Raw genomic sequence first — 17,216 nt, 5'->3', positions numbered from 1 at the left:
TCCAGATTGTTTCTTTCCACAGGAATTCACCAATAGGATTTGAATGACTGCTATGTATTTAGTCTCTGTGATAATAAGGTAACCCGTTGCACTGACGCACTGAAGCGCATTCCAGTATTTTAACTAGGAGTTGGTGGAGGGCTGAACAGTAGTGGTTTCTGTTTCCAGTACAAGCAGCTAATGGCAATGTGGTTGCCGGTAACAATCACCCCGTGACAATCATTCACGCTAAAAATGAACGCTGCATTTTAACACATCTGTATGTCATCTTCAGGACAATGCACTTGTGTGTGTCCAAACACACATATGTTGCCAATAACACAAATATCTCATGGAAGTCAGACAGATGTGTTGAAATCACAGAGCCTATCTTTTCGGGAAAGGTTGGTAACACTGGTGAAGATAAGCAAATACAAAAGGTCATTCAAACAGATGTTGATGGGAACAAAGTGTCTTCAGTGATCACCTTGTTGTCAATGCTGTTTGCCAGTGACACCATGGCACCATCCCATTAAACGCACTTCACAATTCAGGCACAATGACCTCATGCTGAAACTATGTCAGCAATACGACGTTCATCTTTCCAATCACATGTTGCCTAATGACGGCTTCTTTGTGGGAGAAACCCTTATTAAGTTCTCCACAGTGGCGCCAATCTTAATATAGCCTTCATTAAAAACAGTAGATTGTTAGATTGTCACAGAGGAGATGAAAGACAAACTGCATGGTTGGCCGGCCAAGGCTGTGACAGTGAGATGTGGAGAAAGACAGCGGCGTGCTCGGCTCTGAAGGACAGAATGACATGGAGAGATAGGAATCAGCGGTGGTGTCTGGTGGGAGTCCTTCTTCAGACTTATTGGTTCCTTGTGCTACATGAAAGGGGATCACAGAGAATGGGGGCAAAGAGTAGGAGACGCATGAAGAAAGGGGAAGAAAAAAAAAGAGAAGGAGGGAGGAAAGTAAAGTAGGTCAAACTGAGCATGCAGAGTGCAGGTTGGGGCTCACGCCAGTTCTCCCTCTACTCCATCTGTATTTATTTCTCTTTGCCCGCTTTAGGTCTTCCTGTCTGTCTGTCTTCTGCTCTCTCCTTGACTATCAGCCGCTATTTGATCTTCTATCTACATGTGGCCTGGTAGGCACAGAGAAGAGGCGAGCTATATATCTGAGATATAATACAAGAGTGATCTGCATACACATCTGAACACCAAGAAGCCAAACACTCCTTTACCTTTCCTTTAACACTACACTAAGCTTGAAGGTATACTCCGCAGGATTGTCAGTTGTAAACACACTCGCCAGAGAAAGTAAAAGTAAAAGCCAACCCCATATTTACTCTCAGTTGGCATTTCACCTCATTATATTTGGGTTTTTTTGGCGCTGTGTCTCTTGGATGCCTGCTTATTACGTTCTGGCACCTGGTTGCGACCTTTTTATAAAGCCCCAACCTCACCTGAGTGCTTTGGAAGAACACTGAGCCCAGAAAATAAGAAAATACAGGCAGAGGTCAGAGTCTCTGCGGAAAAATACACCACCACACACTTTTCGTGGGTCGTAAGTGATGACTGAGAGGAATCACTACATTGTTTGTGAGGAAAATCTTGTATATCCTCAAAGAATAAGGCTGCCATTAGTTTATACAGTGGTGGAAAAAAGTTTTCAGACACCCTTAAAATTTTACACAATCTCAAATATTATCATGAAATATTTGTGGAAAAATCTTTTTTGTGTTTCAAAAGGTGTGGCTGCATTAGACAGATACAAACAAATACAAATTATATTTTTTTGTTTATTGTTTACAAGAAAAACTAACAAAACTAAATTCTTGACAGTTTCAATATGTCAGTTCTCAACATTGTCGGTATCAAAGTCAACAAATAACAGAGAATGTGTTCAAAACTGAACAAAAAATAAATAAACCATCACATCATCAAATTAATATTTAGTAGTCCTGCCAATGGCACGTAGTAGAGCTCTAATCCTGGCTGGCATGTTCCCCACGAGCCTTTCACACTGTTGAGGGGTAATCTTGTCCCATTCTTCTTGAATTACTGCTTTTAATTCTTCTAAATTCTTTGGTTTATGCTTTGAAACAGACCTTTTGATAATCCACCACAGATTTTCAATGGGGCTCATGTCCGGGGATTGAGCTGGCCACTCTAAGACCTGGATACTGTGCTCCTGCAGCCAAGTTCTACTGGCCTTGGATGTGTGGCAAGGGGCATTATCTTGTTGAAACATCCAGTTTTTACCTCGACGGAACAGTGCACGCGCAGAAGGGAGCATGTGGGTTTCGAGAATGGTACAATACTTAGAGTTCAATGTGCCATCACAGACAGTGAGATGACCAACACCAGCAGCACTCATGCATCCCCAAACCATGATACTGCCTCCACCATGCTTGACAGTAGGTACTGTACATGCTGGAGATAATGCTTCGCCTGGCCTTCTGCGTACCCTCACATTAGTAGGAGGAAGATAAAGCTGGAAACTGGACTCATCTGACCACAAAATCTTCTTCCAATTCCTGGCTGTCCAATTCTTGTGTGCCTGGGCCCAACGATGCCGGGCTAACCTCTGTCTCTCATTGATCAGGGGCTTCTTGATAGCCTTGTAGGACCTTAAGCCATGATCTAAAAGTCGGCCACGTACAGTGCGGGTGGAACACTGGACACCAGTTTGGTTTGACCACTGCTGCTGAAGCTCCTGTGATGTCATGTCATGTCGGCGGTTTTGCCTGCACATGCGGATCAGGATGCGGTCATTTCTTGCTGAAGAAACCCTTGGACACCCAGATCTTGGTTTGTCTTCCAAGCTGTTGGTTCGTCTGTATTTCTGCAGAGTGTATCTAACTGCTGAAGGACTGCATCTGCACTTCCTGGCTATCTGGCGGCAGCTGTACCCTTCCTGGCTGAGAATCTTTATCTTCAGGCGTGTTTCCTGCGTTAGGTTCCTTGTTTTAGCCATTTTTGTGTCTGAAGAACTTTCAAATGTGCTGGCTTTATGTAGACACGAAGCTTGGCAACAAAAATTGTGTCTTTTAATAAAAAGAACGACCTTCATCACTGGTACCAAAATGACCCAATACTCAAAATTTCTTATGTATTTTTATGGAACCAATCAATTTTAAGTTTTTAATGGCTTTTTTAGGATTTATTTAATATTTTGGCTGTGACTGTACTAAAAGAAATTGCACTTGAAGACCTAAGAGTGGTTCTTAATGCAATATTTCACAAATGCATGGGGTGTCCGAAAACTTTTTTCCACCACTGTATTTTTCTTTTTGTCAGCAAAGACCATAAAGAGACCCAAACCAGCAATACTCTAAGTCCATCTCTCCATACTTTTCAGCTTCACTACGCTGTCTGTGATGCTCCCCAAGCCCATTGGCTCTTACTGAAGACGTAAACCTTTAAAAATGCACACAAATACATAGCTTTCATTTCAAAAAGGCTTGGTAATTTCGTAACACAGCTGGAAACCATAGTTCCTGGTTCTTGTTACTCTGACAGAAGTAAATAGTGCATTTTTGGGGACTATTCTCAGCTGCAACGTGCACCTTTGGTCCTGTAATGAGCACTTACAGTTGCAGGATGGTGTATTGTGTGACTGGCTAGAAGTAAACTACAGTGTCATGTTCTCAGGAACGAAGGAACATGTCAGCCAGTGCAATGATGGGACTCACTGATGTGTTGTCAGTGGTTTTAGTTGCTTCGGGACTAAATAATAACACTGGAAACAGTTCAAATGGACAGTAAAGAAGAAAAAAAGGAAAACCAAAAGACAGAAATTCTTTAGCCTTTGATCTTGAGCAAAAATCAACAGCGTCTCGACTTCGAGGAGACTGGACTCTCCCACACTCTGATCATCCAGCAACACTAGATAGTCGCACACAGCAGCCAAGGTCAGCAGTGTATACATGTGCACTTAATTAAACATATATGCATACACATGCTTTCTAAACTCTGCCCAGCTCTTCTCTCTCTCCCACACACACATGTCTGTGTAAATACACATGCTTAAAGGAAAATACAGCATCTGTCCAAGCTGCAGCGTCGAGCCAAACAAAAGACTGAAGCAGCGATGCAGCTTTTCTTTAAAAGCACAAAATAACAAGCGGGGAAGAAATACTGCCGTTCTCTCAGCGTCCCAATCAATGTGTGCACACAGGCTTTTGTTAGCCTTAAATTTACATGTGGTGGTATGCACATCTGTATGTCATGCATGCAAAGTCAGTGGACACGTGCGAGCATGGACTCGGGCAGGTTAGGACAAGGGAGCAATCCAACATCCTGGCTCGGCCCCGCTGACAACATTGGGAAGTAATTTTGCCTAATTAGTGTTCAAATTGCTCAATAGATCAAAAACATTCACCAGATCCTCTTCTAGCCACCCCTCACTCCTAAATCCACTGTTAGCAACCTCTTCCTCGTCCAGACGTCTCTGGTTTCATTCATAACCAGCATACGTCACTGTGAATAAAATCCATTTCCCTCGATAATGAGACACATTGTGTTGGATTTAATAGAATTATCTCATTCCTTCAAGTTTATAATGCTTTCATTTCATAAACATCAGCACTTCTAATAAAAGTTTCCAGGAGTCACTGCCAGTTGTAACGCAGCCCCGAGTTTGTTTAAAGTACTTGTAACCTTTCACCTAAATTAGTCTTCACATAGATTAGCCAGACAGCCATATCCAACCACATTAACGGGATCTGACCCTTCGTTTAAGATGATGTTTTTGTAGTGAAGCCAACCACATAATAACCTAATATTGCAGAACAAAACATGATCACACATCAAAGCCTGTTCCTCTTTGTGGTGATGGAAGTTGGATTAAAGGAAGATAAAATACTGTAAAGGCTGAGGTGAGAAAATAGTTAATCCTGTCTGGAACGCAAACCCTTCTGGGAAAACATTTTCCCATCAACCCCATCCAGCTGTGGGATCGGGGAGATGAGACGGGGGTACTGACCTGAGCGCTAGAAGAAAAAGAGAGGAGAGGAGAAATGGCACGAGAGAAGAGGAAAAATCCTGTTTCAGACTCATTAATAACTGCTGAAGTATTTATAAAACTCCCAGAAGAGGAGGTCTGGTAAGATAAGAGACTTATTAGAAGTATGAGTTGATCACATGGAAACAAAGCTATTATCATTTTATACATACTTTCGTATGACAAGAGGTCAAAAGGGTCAAATAAATTAAGAGAAGAAATATGTGTGTGTACACACGTGCCTCCTCTGTGAGTGTGTGTGCAAGTGTGGGTGGGTGTGTAAGCATGCATGTGTTTTTAAACCGGATGTCCTCTCTAGACTTTATTCAGCTGGAAGATTTACTCTCAGCCGAAACGTCATGCTGTTACTCACCTGTTGAAAAATAGTCGTTTTCTAATTATTCTCTGTGCATGTGTGTGTGTGTGTGTGTGTGTGTGTGTGTGTGTCTCATGCGTTCATGTCTAGTTGGTGTGTGCAGACCATAGAAACAGAATGAGAGTAGAACAGACACTGAGCTGTTTGCCGTGGGCACAAAATTTGAGAACTCCGTTTTGACCAACTGTCATTAAATTGCATTTTCAATAAGCAATCTGTTACTTTTAAAATGTTACTGTAATTTCCCAGTTTCTTTTGTGCCATTAATTGCATGTTTATTGAAACATGATGTGCTGTAGCTGCCTCTTAAGAAGAGAGCAGCTGCTCAGTGGACAGCTTAATAGAGGATTTGTTTCAACCAAATCAGAGTTGACGATTGTTGGAACGATCAAATAACTAACTCAGTAACAAATGAGACTAACTATAGCCCCTTTTACACTGCCTCTTCAGGCCGGGAATGTCATGGTGTTATGCCATCTTGTGTTTTTTTTATAAAAGATACAAGCCCATAATAGGGGAACAGAGTGGTCTCGCCTTCAAGCCAGCATCAGAGGTAGTAACAGGGCAGAAATGACGTCTGTATAAACAGGACAGACATGCATGGGTGGCACAGGTGTGATGTTTTAAGAATGTCTTCTGCATGTGACCCACTGCCAGGAGATTTGAAAAGTAGCTGGTTGCAGTTTGCAGCTAACTCAAAGAAGAGCAGTGGCTGAAAATGTCCACGAACCGGGAAAACAATAAGGTCCAGGATCTCCTAATCCTCTGAGCAGAGGACGAGATCAGCTGCCATATAACAGGGATGGTAAATGATTGTTATTGCCATGTTATGTCATTGTTACTGTTAATAAAGTGCTGCCTTTGCATATGTTATATGTCACACTAGAGGCCAACGTTGTTGTGTTACATGTCACACCCGTCACACCTCTTTTTAATCCGTAGTGCCGGCATGTTAACTAAAATCACACACAAATTAAAAACGCAAAGGGGCATAAAGAAGAGACTCTGTAGCAGCTATAGCGCCATCTTTTGAGTTATCAAGGCAATACAGCTGGTCTTATTTCAGTGAAGGAGAGAGGTGTACTTTAGTATTTTTTTTTTAATAAGGAAAACTGGCATAAGAATATTTCCTTTACTTATCCACGGGGGAAAACACAAAATTACTCCAACAAGTTACTGTTCTAGGGAGACAATGCTTCACACTACTCCATTCCTTATTTGGTCGTTACTGCAAAACCTAACCTCAGTGAGTTTGTGATTAGCTGCAAGTCGGTTTGTTTATAGAAGTTCATCTAAAAGTTGGCCCACTATAACGGCTGCAATATACAGAAAAATTCCCACTAGTCTGACCATCCTGCTATGTTGACTTGAATGGGAATGCCTGTTCTACTCTCATTCTATTTCTATGGTGCAGACGGAGCACATGTCTGGCGGGTCTTGTGGAATTTCTGATTGCATCGCATTGTTTGTGTCCGTGTGTCCCCGGCTGATGTGGATATAAATAAATGATTCAAATGTGTGGGCTTGTTTGTTTGTGTGTGCATGTGTCTGTGTGTGTGCGTGTGTCTGTGTGTTTTTTTGGAGGTTTATCCTCATTAAAGCCGACCATAGCGGTCTCTGTTTGTCTTATCAGCGCCATTATCAACAAGCTTGAAATCACTCTTTTCCTTTATGCCTTATCTTTCCTCAAGGAGTCTGCTCCTTTCATTTTCATCCACACCAAAAGCAGTCACTCATACGTGACTAAGTGTTTAACACAGCACAAATACACACACACACACACACATACACACACATACAGGGTGTAGCAACTGTGGGAGAATGGAAAAGGGAAAGATAAGCCCTCAGCTATCTACTAAGATCTGAAAGCTTGTAGTGAACTGCTGTGTGTATAGTGTACAGAGCCCATATGACCACATGGAAAAATATATTATCAAAATTATCGGTCATTTTTAACACTTTGCGCACACTTGTTGGAACTGTGACGTCATATCTTGTGGCATCAAGTTGTTCCTCTGTTATTGTTTCTGTTTCTCACCCATTGTACTGTCAAATCCATCTCGACTTCTGCTGCTATTTTTGTCTGTTTTGGGAAACCCGCCGCCACAATACCGTCCCACAGTGGACAATAACGCAGACTCTACTGAACGCAGACACCGCCAGGCGAAAACACAGTCGGGCAAGTGGGCTCCAGGCTCCATCAACAACTACCACTCATGGGACATGTTACTTATTCAGCGAGGGGGAAGTCTTTGTAGTGCTCTCTTGACTGCAGCAGGAGTAAATCAGCCCATTTTTCATCAGGCCAGATCAAAGACGGCCTTCATCGCCATCCCGTGAGACTACTCAAGTATCGATTTGAACAAACCAGAGCCTGTAAATTGGGCCAGGGCACTGGTGAATAATTTCCTCCGCTCTTTGTTTATGAGACGGATCATCAAAATTTAGTGCCCCATGAAAAGCAGACACTAAAAACAGCTTGTGAAATGTGACGTTCCTAATTACACTTAATATATAACATGATGATTTAACTCGCAGCATATAATCATACATAATATCTGGAAGGAGCACAGGGCTCATTATCTCAGCCCAGGGAGACACATTTCCAGACATGGATTGAAACAGTGTTGCAGCATTTTACACTGTCAACCAGTTCTTAGCTTGATATTTGCTCCTTTGTGCCTTGATAGGGTTCACTGGGCGTCTTGCAGCAGAAATTCCTGCATATGGAAAGCACACATATGGGGTCTACATTAAGGGGCAATGTCATGCTGCATTAGTATATAATTTATAGACTTGCTGTAAATCAAATTTAGCACAGCTTCAAACTGGCTGACTCAAACTAAATTGTCATTGGAAATATTTTCCACAGGGTGACCTGTGCCTGCCCCTGAGCCCCACCCATACACCAGTGCAGCCATCATGTCCAGCCATGTTCTGTCCACTCTTATCCAGAGTCAATAGAGCAGAAATAGCACAGCTTCCTACTCTTCCAGCACCTCAGAATGCCCTTGACGTCACCGCCTGCTGGTGGGGGGGGGGGCAAAATTGCTCCTCTGCGATTAACGGTTTATTTGCTCTGGACTGGGCCACTGGCTGGGATCGGGACTGACCACAGAGCCTGTCTAGGTCCACTGAGACAGACTGGACCGAGCTGAGCTGGAGCAGAGACTGATTAATGAGCCAAGGCTGTGCGTACACACATCAGCACCACTCCCTCTTAGTGCGCACGCAGGTGAAATGATGTGAAAAACATACATTAACACACACTAATGCAGTGGGGCTCATATTGGGGTGTTGCTCAGACACTTAAAGTTATAGTTGGGAACTTCTCTGAAAATCACTTTGTGTCATATTTGCTGAATCTGTCACTGCATTCTGAAAGACGTACATGAGACAGATAATCTGTGAAAAGAAATCATGTCCCTCATTCTCTTCCTACTGCCTCTAGTGTCATTTGCTAAAATCTACCGCAGCACACCAAAAACAACCAATCAGAGCTGAGGAGTCTCTCACGCAATCAACTGACAGTGAACTGCAGTCAAACTGTTAAACTAGGTTGCACTGATTTAATGTGAATTTAGATTCTGTTTCTACATTACCTATTTCTCACCTCAGATGTTTTCACAAACAGCTTTTAGTGTACTGTTTATCTGTAAAATGAGAAAGTGTGACCTGGCCACTATGATAGATATCTCATTTCTCATTTCATAGCTTATATGTTTCTGAAAATATCTGAGGCAAGAAATGGACGATGCAGTAACAGAGTCTTGAATGATATTTGATCAGAACTACCTAGTTTGACTGTGTGAGCGCAGTTTATGATTTTATGAAATTTTATGTTAAGATTATCTGTCTCATTTTGTGCTGTGTGAATATTGTGAGTTACAGCAAATAGCTCACCGCAACTGTCTGGGTTTGAGTCCGGCCAAGGTACAGTGCTACAGGTCCTCCCATCTCTTTCCCCTTACATACTATATATGTCTCTTTTACTCAATAAAGGATAAAAATGCCAAAAAAAGTCCTTCAAAAAAGACTAATAGCCCTTTTCTGTACACATGTGCTGCTTGGCTTTGGCTTGGTGTGTCAGCCGAACACTGCAGGGATTTGCATGTCCATACAGCAGAGCTACCTGCTCGAAGGTATGTCTTTAACTGATGATGAGCTTGTCTTGAATCAATTAGGTTGATGATTGCAATGTTGTTGATAGGCAGCTACTTCTCATCATTGATCTTTAGACTTTTGTTACAATTTTGCTGAGCAACTACCACAAATTGCTGTCATCACAACCAGCTTGGGGGCAGTCGGGGACGCTTTGACCCGACTCCAGAGATGGTCCATCTCGGGAATCGCAAATCAAGGCAACATGAGGCATTTTTATGCATCAGGGGGACTGTTGTTGTTTCAAGAACCCTCTTTTTTGTTGTGTACCCACCTTAAGAAATAGGAACGATCATGGTTCTTACAACACTGTTTTAAGGGATGTTTTTAGCTCCTAATTCAGCGTAGGCTCTCACCTAGCACAAGAGGAACCATGACTGACAAGGTACCTTTGAAACCCTTGAAGGTCAGAGTCCCCAGAACTATTTGGTCCAAAAATGGTTTGACTCTCCGCAGCCAAAAGAGTCAACAGCCATGCTCACAACTCTGTGAGAGTGAAACTCACATTAAGGTATGGATATAGTGAACCATGCATACTCACATACAGAGAAGCAAAACAGTGACACACGCATAACGCTGCTGAATAATGATGGGATACTCATGGCGTAGATGGGGGGATTCTTTTTTATACATGAGGACGAATGACTAACTCTAACACTATCTAACCAAAGTCAGCGAGCCTCAGGGACATACAAGCTGTGAACACACAGCCGCACGTGCACACACACACCCCAGACACGCGAACCCTGAGAAGTTTCCCATGAGTCCATTCAGCACACCCAGTTCACCCATACTGGTTGACTTGCACTGCCTTCATAATCACAGTTCATCGACAGTCTTCTTACTGAATCACTCAGTAAATCTACTGACTCATGGACTCAGTTGCACAAACTCTCAAACCACAATACCCAAGGGAGCAATAAAAACACCAGAGGTTACACCAGGGTGAATCCATCCATTTAAGGCCAAGCCCAATATTAAAAAAAAAATACAGGTAATTTATCAAAATTATAGAAAATCTCAGAATAATTAGACTCGAAATTTGAGAACAATTTCTTCTCGTCTGCGCACTAACAATTAGTTTCTGGCAAGCTGAAGAACAATTTCCTCAGCGACCTGTTTGCTAAAGATGCAGTGACAAGCTGAGTGAAAATAAACACGTTGTAGCTGTAAATTCAAATTGTTGAGGTCCAACTTTGGAACTTTCAATTTTCATATCCAGCGTGCGGTAACTAGGATCATTTTTAAGTCTGCTCTCACGAATGTGATTTCTTATGAATTATGCAGACAAATTTAGCCCAGCTCGCCTCTCACTGAAGGATGTCTGGCACCAAAAACACACACACAAACAAAGATTTATAAGTGTTTCCCTTGCGACTACCTGCAGGTCCAGCAGTCTCCCCATTCCTGCAACATGGAGAGTGTTTGTACTCCCCTCCACCAGGCTTTGTGTACACAGCTGGGGAGTCCATTTTCATTTTCACCCCTGTCCCTCCCTTCTTTCTCCCGGCTCCCCTCCATCCCTCTCTCCATCTCGTTCTCTGCTTCCCTACCTTTCTCCACTCATCATCAGGAAATGTCCACGATCACTCTACAAAGAAAGTCTTTTCTGTCAGTCCTGTGGGGATGACGGGGGGGAGGAAGGGGAGGGTATTTATTGCCAGATGTCTTTTAAGGCTCTCTCTGATGAACTCAACCCCCAAAAAGTTGTATTTTACCAGAAAACAAGACTCCAGAGCTCCATGGAACACAAGTTGAGGAACGGAGGGTAAGATGAAAGCTTGAAAAGATATAGAATTTGATGAAGAGGTAGCCTCGGATGAAAACAGGTAAAAACAACAAACATGCAAACATGACAGAAGAAGATTGGAGGATAGGGAGAGAGGGGAGGATAGCATTTGAAAGAAAACAGATGAGTGGATGTGGAAGAGAGTGTTTATGGCTGTTTTTTTTTACACAAGCATGCATACATATAAAACGTGTATAGGTAGGGGGGAAGGAATGCATCGAAGAGATGAATGAGGTGAGTGAAATTACAGGCCAAGAACACTCTTCTGTCAGTGTCAGTAACAACAGAGCAAAGACGGAGGAGGTGAGGGTCACAGAAAGGTGAGTTAGGTGACAGAGAGTATCTAAAGGTGTAAAGGTTCCTCTCCTTCTCTGAAAAGGTGACCTGAGGTGAACGGAAATTAAGCACGGCCGTCAATTCAGGTATTTTTTCCATCTGCCACGAGACTGTACCACCTACTTCCAACACCCTGCCATCACTTCCCACCACACACATACCTCAGGCTTCTGTTCAAAGCTCAGGAGACGAACACCCACTGTCTGTCTGAGCTAACTGCATGAAGTCATCCACCTTACAGGAGTGAGTATGTCTGGACTGATAGGAACAACGCTCACGACTGCATGGCCACATCAAAGCCTTCCTGCTCTGATATCTTCCTTAACATTAGAGTGTGGGTAGGGAGTAGCTGACTCCCAAGCTCGATAAAGGCTATTTTAGTCACTGTACACAGGATGGGGTATATTTAAAGGAAGATTTTAGTTTTACTTTTACACAGAAGCACAGTAGTAGTGGCCATTATTATTCATCAGTCATAATGAATGTTTTACACACTGTGACATCCATATAAACCTCATATTTGGAGGTGAAAACAGTGAGCTCACAGAAAATGGCAGTTACAGTCAGTCATTGCAAATGAAAGACTGTGTGTACGCCCAACTGTGTCAAGTACAGTACAGTAGGTTAAAGTTAGGGCTGCACAATATGAGGATAAGCAACACAGGCTGTTCTCACTGTTGGTATGTTTTCCAATGAAAAGTAATGCACCTAAATTCACACGTATCAGATGAATTTTAAAAGGCTGCAGTCACGTGACCGAACCGCTGATGGGAGCGAACAAGGAAGCAGTCTCAAGTGGTCTTGTAAGGAGAAAGGTTGGGGTGGTGGATGGTTCACAACCTGGACTTTCCCCCTGGATTTTCCCCTGGGACTGTCCCCTGGACTCCCGGGTTTGGAACAGAGTGAATTTTGAGTCAATTTAAGGTTCGTCCTCGCCAAACCTAACCTCTGTAACTTCACTTGCCTAAACCTAAAGACACCCAACCATGTTGCTTTACCTAAATCTAACCACAGTAACTTTACTCGGCAAACCCTAACTTCCATAACTTCACGCTGAGTTCGCAACTGTAATTTAAAGACATAATGTCATTTGCGGGGCGCTAATTTGTGTCATACGATATCATACAAACTGTTTTGCATGCATTTTTTTGTAGGATATCATACGAACAATTCTATGAGAATGCATTGCGCAATAACGTTGTTGAATATGACGATATTATATATGATAAATACACAGACATTAAAGTGTGCTCAGGTCATGGCTCAGCACAGTGCTTGTGCCAAGTCGTCTCTCCTATATCCAAAACTTTGCCAGTCGGCTGATGTGTTGTTGTTTTTTTGCCACCAGTTCCTTTTAGGCATTTGCTTTTTCGTCTGCACTCATCTTGTCACACTTTCCTCCTTCAACCAAGCAAAACAATATGGCAGCACAAGTCTAATTAACCTCAGTTCATTGTGTGATGCGTCTGACAAGTCAGGCGATGACTGACGGCGAAGGCTCTGTCTGATTGCCCAAAGTGTAGCGGTTAAATTAGCGCATACAGACAAGATGTAATTTAATATGCTGTTACCATGTTCAGTGTAATATCGCAGTCTTCCACGATGTGTTTGACATCGCAATGATGACTACAATATTGTGCAGCCCTCGTCAAAGTTACCAGTAAATTGCTCTGCAAAATCAAAAACAGCGGACCTTTAAGTAGCTTTAATATTTGTCTTTGTTTCTCTCCCATAAAATGTGTAAACTGTGGGTGTGCATAACTTTGTAATAACTTATATAAGGGATTGTTCCCCTGTTTTAGCACCCCTTGGTTTCCCCACAAAAATACCAAGCCAGGACTAGCACCAGCAGGTCTGTATTATATCTGAGGTGCAGCGAGACAGGGTGAATCATAACACACTGTCTCAACACAGAAACGAGGATGAGCACTCACCTCTCTCGCACTGCGGGCCAGTGAAACCGTAGACGCAGGCACATCTGTTGGGCCCAATGCAGCGCCCACCGTTCTGGCAGCCATTCTCACACACAGCTAAAGGAGACAGAGGAAGGGAGTGTGATTCACGGAGAATGACACACTTAAGACATTCTCTCTCTCTTACAGACACACAAACACATTTTTCACAAAGCTTCAGATGACTTCACTTTTTAATCACTTGCATCACCAACACACAAACACATACAGCATTGTATATTTGTATTACAAACATATGTGAGGACTTTCAGTGATGACATCAGTTCTTCGACCAGTAACACCAACCCTCTTCACTGCGTGCCTCGCTTTAAGCTTTTCTCTAACCCAAAAATCGACCCTAATGCAAGCCAGAGAATTCATAAGGAAACCTTGTTTTCTCTCAGATGCCTTCACGGTGAGCAAAGAATCCAAATTCCAATTTCTCGATGATTTGAAGTTATGGACGACCTCATTTAACAACAGTAAAACAGTAAAAAAAAAAAAGTATTTCAAAACATCTGTTTACAAATTCTCACACAACTCATGCAATTTAATCACTCTCATTTAACCAGCCTTATACTCAGTCTTCCCAGACGGCCCTTTACAGCGGGGAACTGAGCTAAAAGTAAAACTTATCTCTGCTCTCCATTGACAAAAACAGTAATGTTACAGGAGCCACTGATCTACCACTGCCTCAACTGGTAGTTTGTTGTGTTATTGTGTGCCTTTGGGGAATCTGAACAAACCCTTTAAAAACATAAAGTCACACAATAACACATATGAACTGATAGAGACAGCAGTCGACCAGCAGCTCCCGTGTTCAGTGAGGTAAAATTACTGTTTTTGTCAATGGAGTCGCTCTGAAGAGAAAATAGAGAAGTTCTGCTTTAGTTCAGTTCTTCTACATGCGTTCCTAGTCGTAAATGGCTGACTGTTGGGGAAGCACTGAGCTTACAACAGGATAAATGAGACCTAGTTTATACTCAACGAGTTGTGTGAGAGTTTGCAAAGGGATGTTTTGATATAATTTTGCTGTGGCCGCCTATGACGTCAATTCTTCAAGGATTTTCCTCCGTTTTGGGGATTTTTCATTCACCAAAGGCATGCAGGAAAAACAACATTTTCTCTCCATGAATTCAACCTAACATGGAGTGAGTCATTTATATACAAATGGTCATTTGGAGGGTGACGTATTCCTTTAAACAGCTACAGTACAGCTTGTTTGTTTCACCATGTATTTGGCAATACAATTCAAAGTATACAGTGTGCTGTGTTTCTGGTTGGACATGCTGCAAGTGAAAGCTGAACCAATAGTTTAAAAAAGTCCTTTGTACAGCTGCTGCATACTGATGAAGTCCAGATATAAAGACAGAAATATGTATTGTATGTATGTATAACGTTTCCACCGAGCATTTCAGTATGGTACAGTTCGTGCAGCCTCGTTCTGTGGACGATAAACCGGGTGCAGACTTCAATCTGTGTCGCCAGTGATGAGGAAATACAGTGAGTGTTGGGCGGAGCAGTGAGTGGCAACAACCCCGCCCACATTTAAGGGTTTGCGGTGGAAACGCTAGGGTCTAGGTACCATGTCTGAAGGGTTACTTTTGGTCCCAAAGGTACCATACCGAAAGTATTTGGTTGGCTTATAGTAAGTCTTTCAAGTGAGGACAATTTGCACCATTTCCATCACCTTTTTTATCCCTCAAAAGATATCTGCTCCTTATAACTACATACTCTAGCAGGTGACAGTGTGCAACTATCCCCACACACATTCACCAGCTGACTGTGCAGCAGATTTCACTCACGTTGTCCACAGTGGCTCCCCGTGTAGCCCTTGGTGCAGGAGCACGAATCCTCTGCACAGCTGCCTCCATTCATACACCTGACATTACAGGAATGAACTGTAGGAGAGAGAGAAAGAGGTGTGATGATGAGTGGGAAGGGTGCAAAGAAACAGGAGTGTGAACAGATACACTTCAAAAATGATCAGCCCTTCACATCCAGTTTTACCAAATAAGATGAGCTGCAACGTTACCACCAAATAAGCGAAGACAGCAGCTCTGAATTTGTGGTGTGAGTCAGTTAAGACTTTTTTATTCAAAAGCTTTTACTGGTATTATCAACCAAACCTCGACTTTTAGGAAATTAAATGGGAGAGTTAAACGATCGAGTGGTGAGATTGCTTCATTATATTATTACCCAATAAAAAGACACATTAAGAGCTGTTTCCAAACACCAGTGAGTTAAGTACGCATGGTCACTTAACACTTTAAGAAGCTTTTTTCCACTTGAGCTGGGTTTGCACAACACTGGTGTTTCTTTAGCAGCTTTAGATGAACAGACAAGGCTCAAAGGCCCCCAGGCCACAAAACCAAAGCTAATCAAGCAGACTGGGGGTAGGCAATAAGTCGAGCCAGCTGTATGCTACAGTCAGTCAGTCAGTCAGTCAGTCAGGAATTTGCTGAGAGGAGAGGGAAACTGGGTGAGGGGGGAGGAGAAGTATGTTACAATGGCAAAAAAAAGTCCAAACAGGATGCACAGAGGAGCGACTGTAAGAGAAAGATTACTCTGAATAAACAAAGCAGGAGTGATGTGGTGGTGCAGGTATTAAGATGTGAAGCAGGAGCCGAGCCTCTTAGCTGGCAGACTGCGACACAAGACTGTGAGAGGGCCAATCTGACAGACTCAAACACGTAGCAGCAGCTCTCAGAAGGGAAACTAATTGGTCTTCCTGGCAGACAGAAAGATTTCTGCTGAGCCAGCCTTTTATCGAACACAAGATTAGAGAAGACATTTACAATGCTGGATGCTAAAGTATTCTCTTAATGTTTCCTTGCGTCTTCTTTTTCACTTTCATCCTGGCTCAAGAGGATTTTTTTATTGTCCTATAGTCTCCCTGTGCCTTCGCTTTTCTTCCTTCCTCCACTATTCCCTCCGCGCCTTTCATGCTCCTCTGTCTATATCTTAATCGCAAGTTCAACATTAATTTCCTCTCTCTTTCTCTCTCTCCCCCTCCATCTGTCTGTTTATGTCTCTTTCCCTCTCTAACATTTCTGGCATGCGGAGCTGTGCAGCAGAGGGGAAATGACTGAGCTTCCTCGGAGCTGAGTTTGTCTAATGAGACTTTCTGAGTGCGCACACTTGCCAACAGGAGGCATTTTCAGCCACTGTAATCCACCCACTTATTCTGACTGTACCCAAACACACTAAATATGACTTGTGTGAGTCATGATGAGTGAACACAGTCTTAGGTAGCTTTTCATTGTGATCACCCACGCCTGCCTTACTGGCAGATTACACAGCGCAGACTTCAGTTACATGAGTCAAAGCACAACAGCACGAATCTTGGACGCTGTGTAGTTTCAGTAAATGCAGGGCAGAGGTGCAGTTCCACTGGAATTGTCAACAGAGCTTTCATTCGCTCGATATATTTAATGCATCTAAAGTCTAGAAAGAATTCCAGTTAACTTTCTCATGTGCAACACTTGGCAGGCTCTGCATACAGATTTGGCAGTTACAACTTTTTGTCTGGATTGCGTCTCATGGTAACATGTGGTGATAAATTAAAGCAAATAGTTTGGGACTCTGGGGCAAGCCGGGTTTATCGGTC

The 17,216-nt window shown here is 42.8% G+C and overlaps 2 protein-coding genes across 2 annotated transcripts in view; one reads left to right on the top strand and one right to left on the bottom strand.

Moving 5' to 3' along the window:
• Window positions 1–17,216, top strand: part of lsm7 (LSM7 homolog, U6 small nuclear RNA and mRNA degradation associated) — a 284,833-nt gene that overhangs the window by 175,960 nt on the left and 91,657 nt on the right. The window lies entirely within an intron of this gene.
• The window catches only part of fbn3 (fibrillin 3), an 87,222-nt gene that overhangs the window by 47,412 nt on the left and 22,594 nt on the right, over window positions 1–17,216 (bottom strand). Inside the window, exons 5-6 of the mRNA XM_033621699.2 lie at window positions 15,412–15,507; window positions 13,589–13,684 (exon numbers count right to left, since the gene is read on the bottom strand). Of these exons, the coding sequence (XP_033477590.2) occupies window positions 13,589–13,684; window positions 15,412–15,507 (192 nt within the window). The remainder of the gene's footprint in view (window positions 1–13,588; window positions 13,685–15,411; window positions 15,508–17,216) is intronic.

Source organism: Epinephelus lanceolatus, chromosome 6, assembly GCF_041903045.1.
Source record: "Epinephelus lanceolatus isolate andai-2023 chromosome 6, ASM4190304v1, whole genome shotgun sequence".
Classification (NCBI taxonomy): domain Eukaryota; kingdom Metazoa; phylum Chordata; class Actinopteri; order Perciformes; family Serranidae; genus Epinephelus; species Epinephelus lanceolatus.
This window is presented reverse-complemented; position numbering and strand designations above follow the sequence as displayed.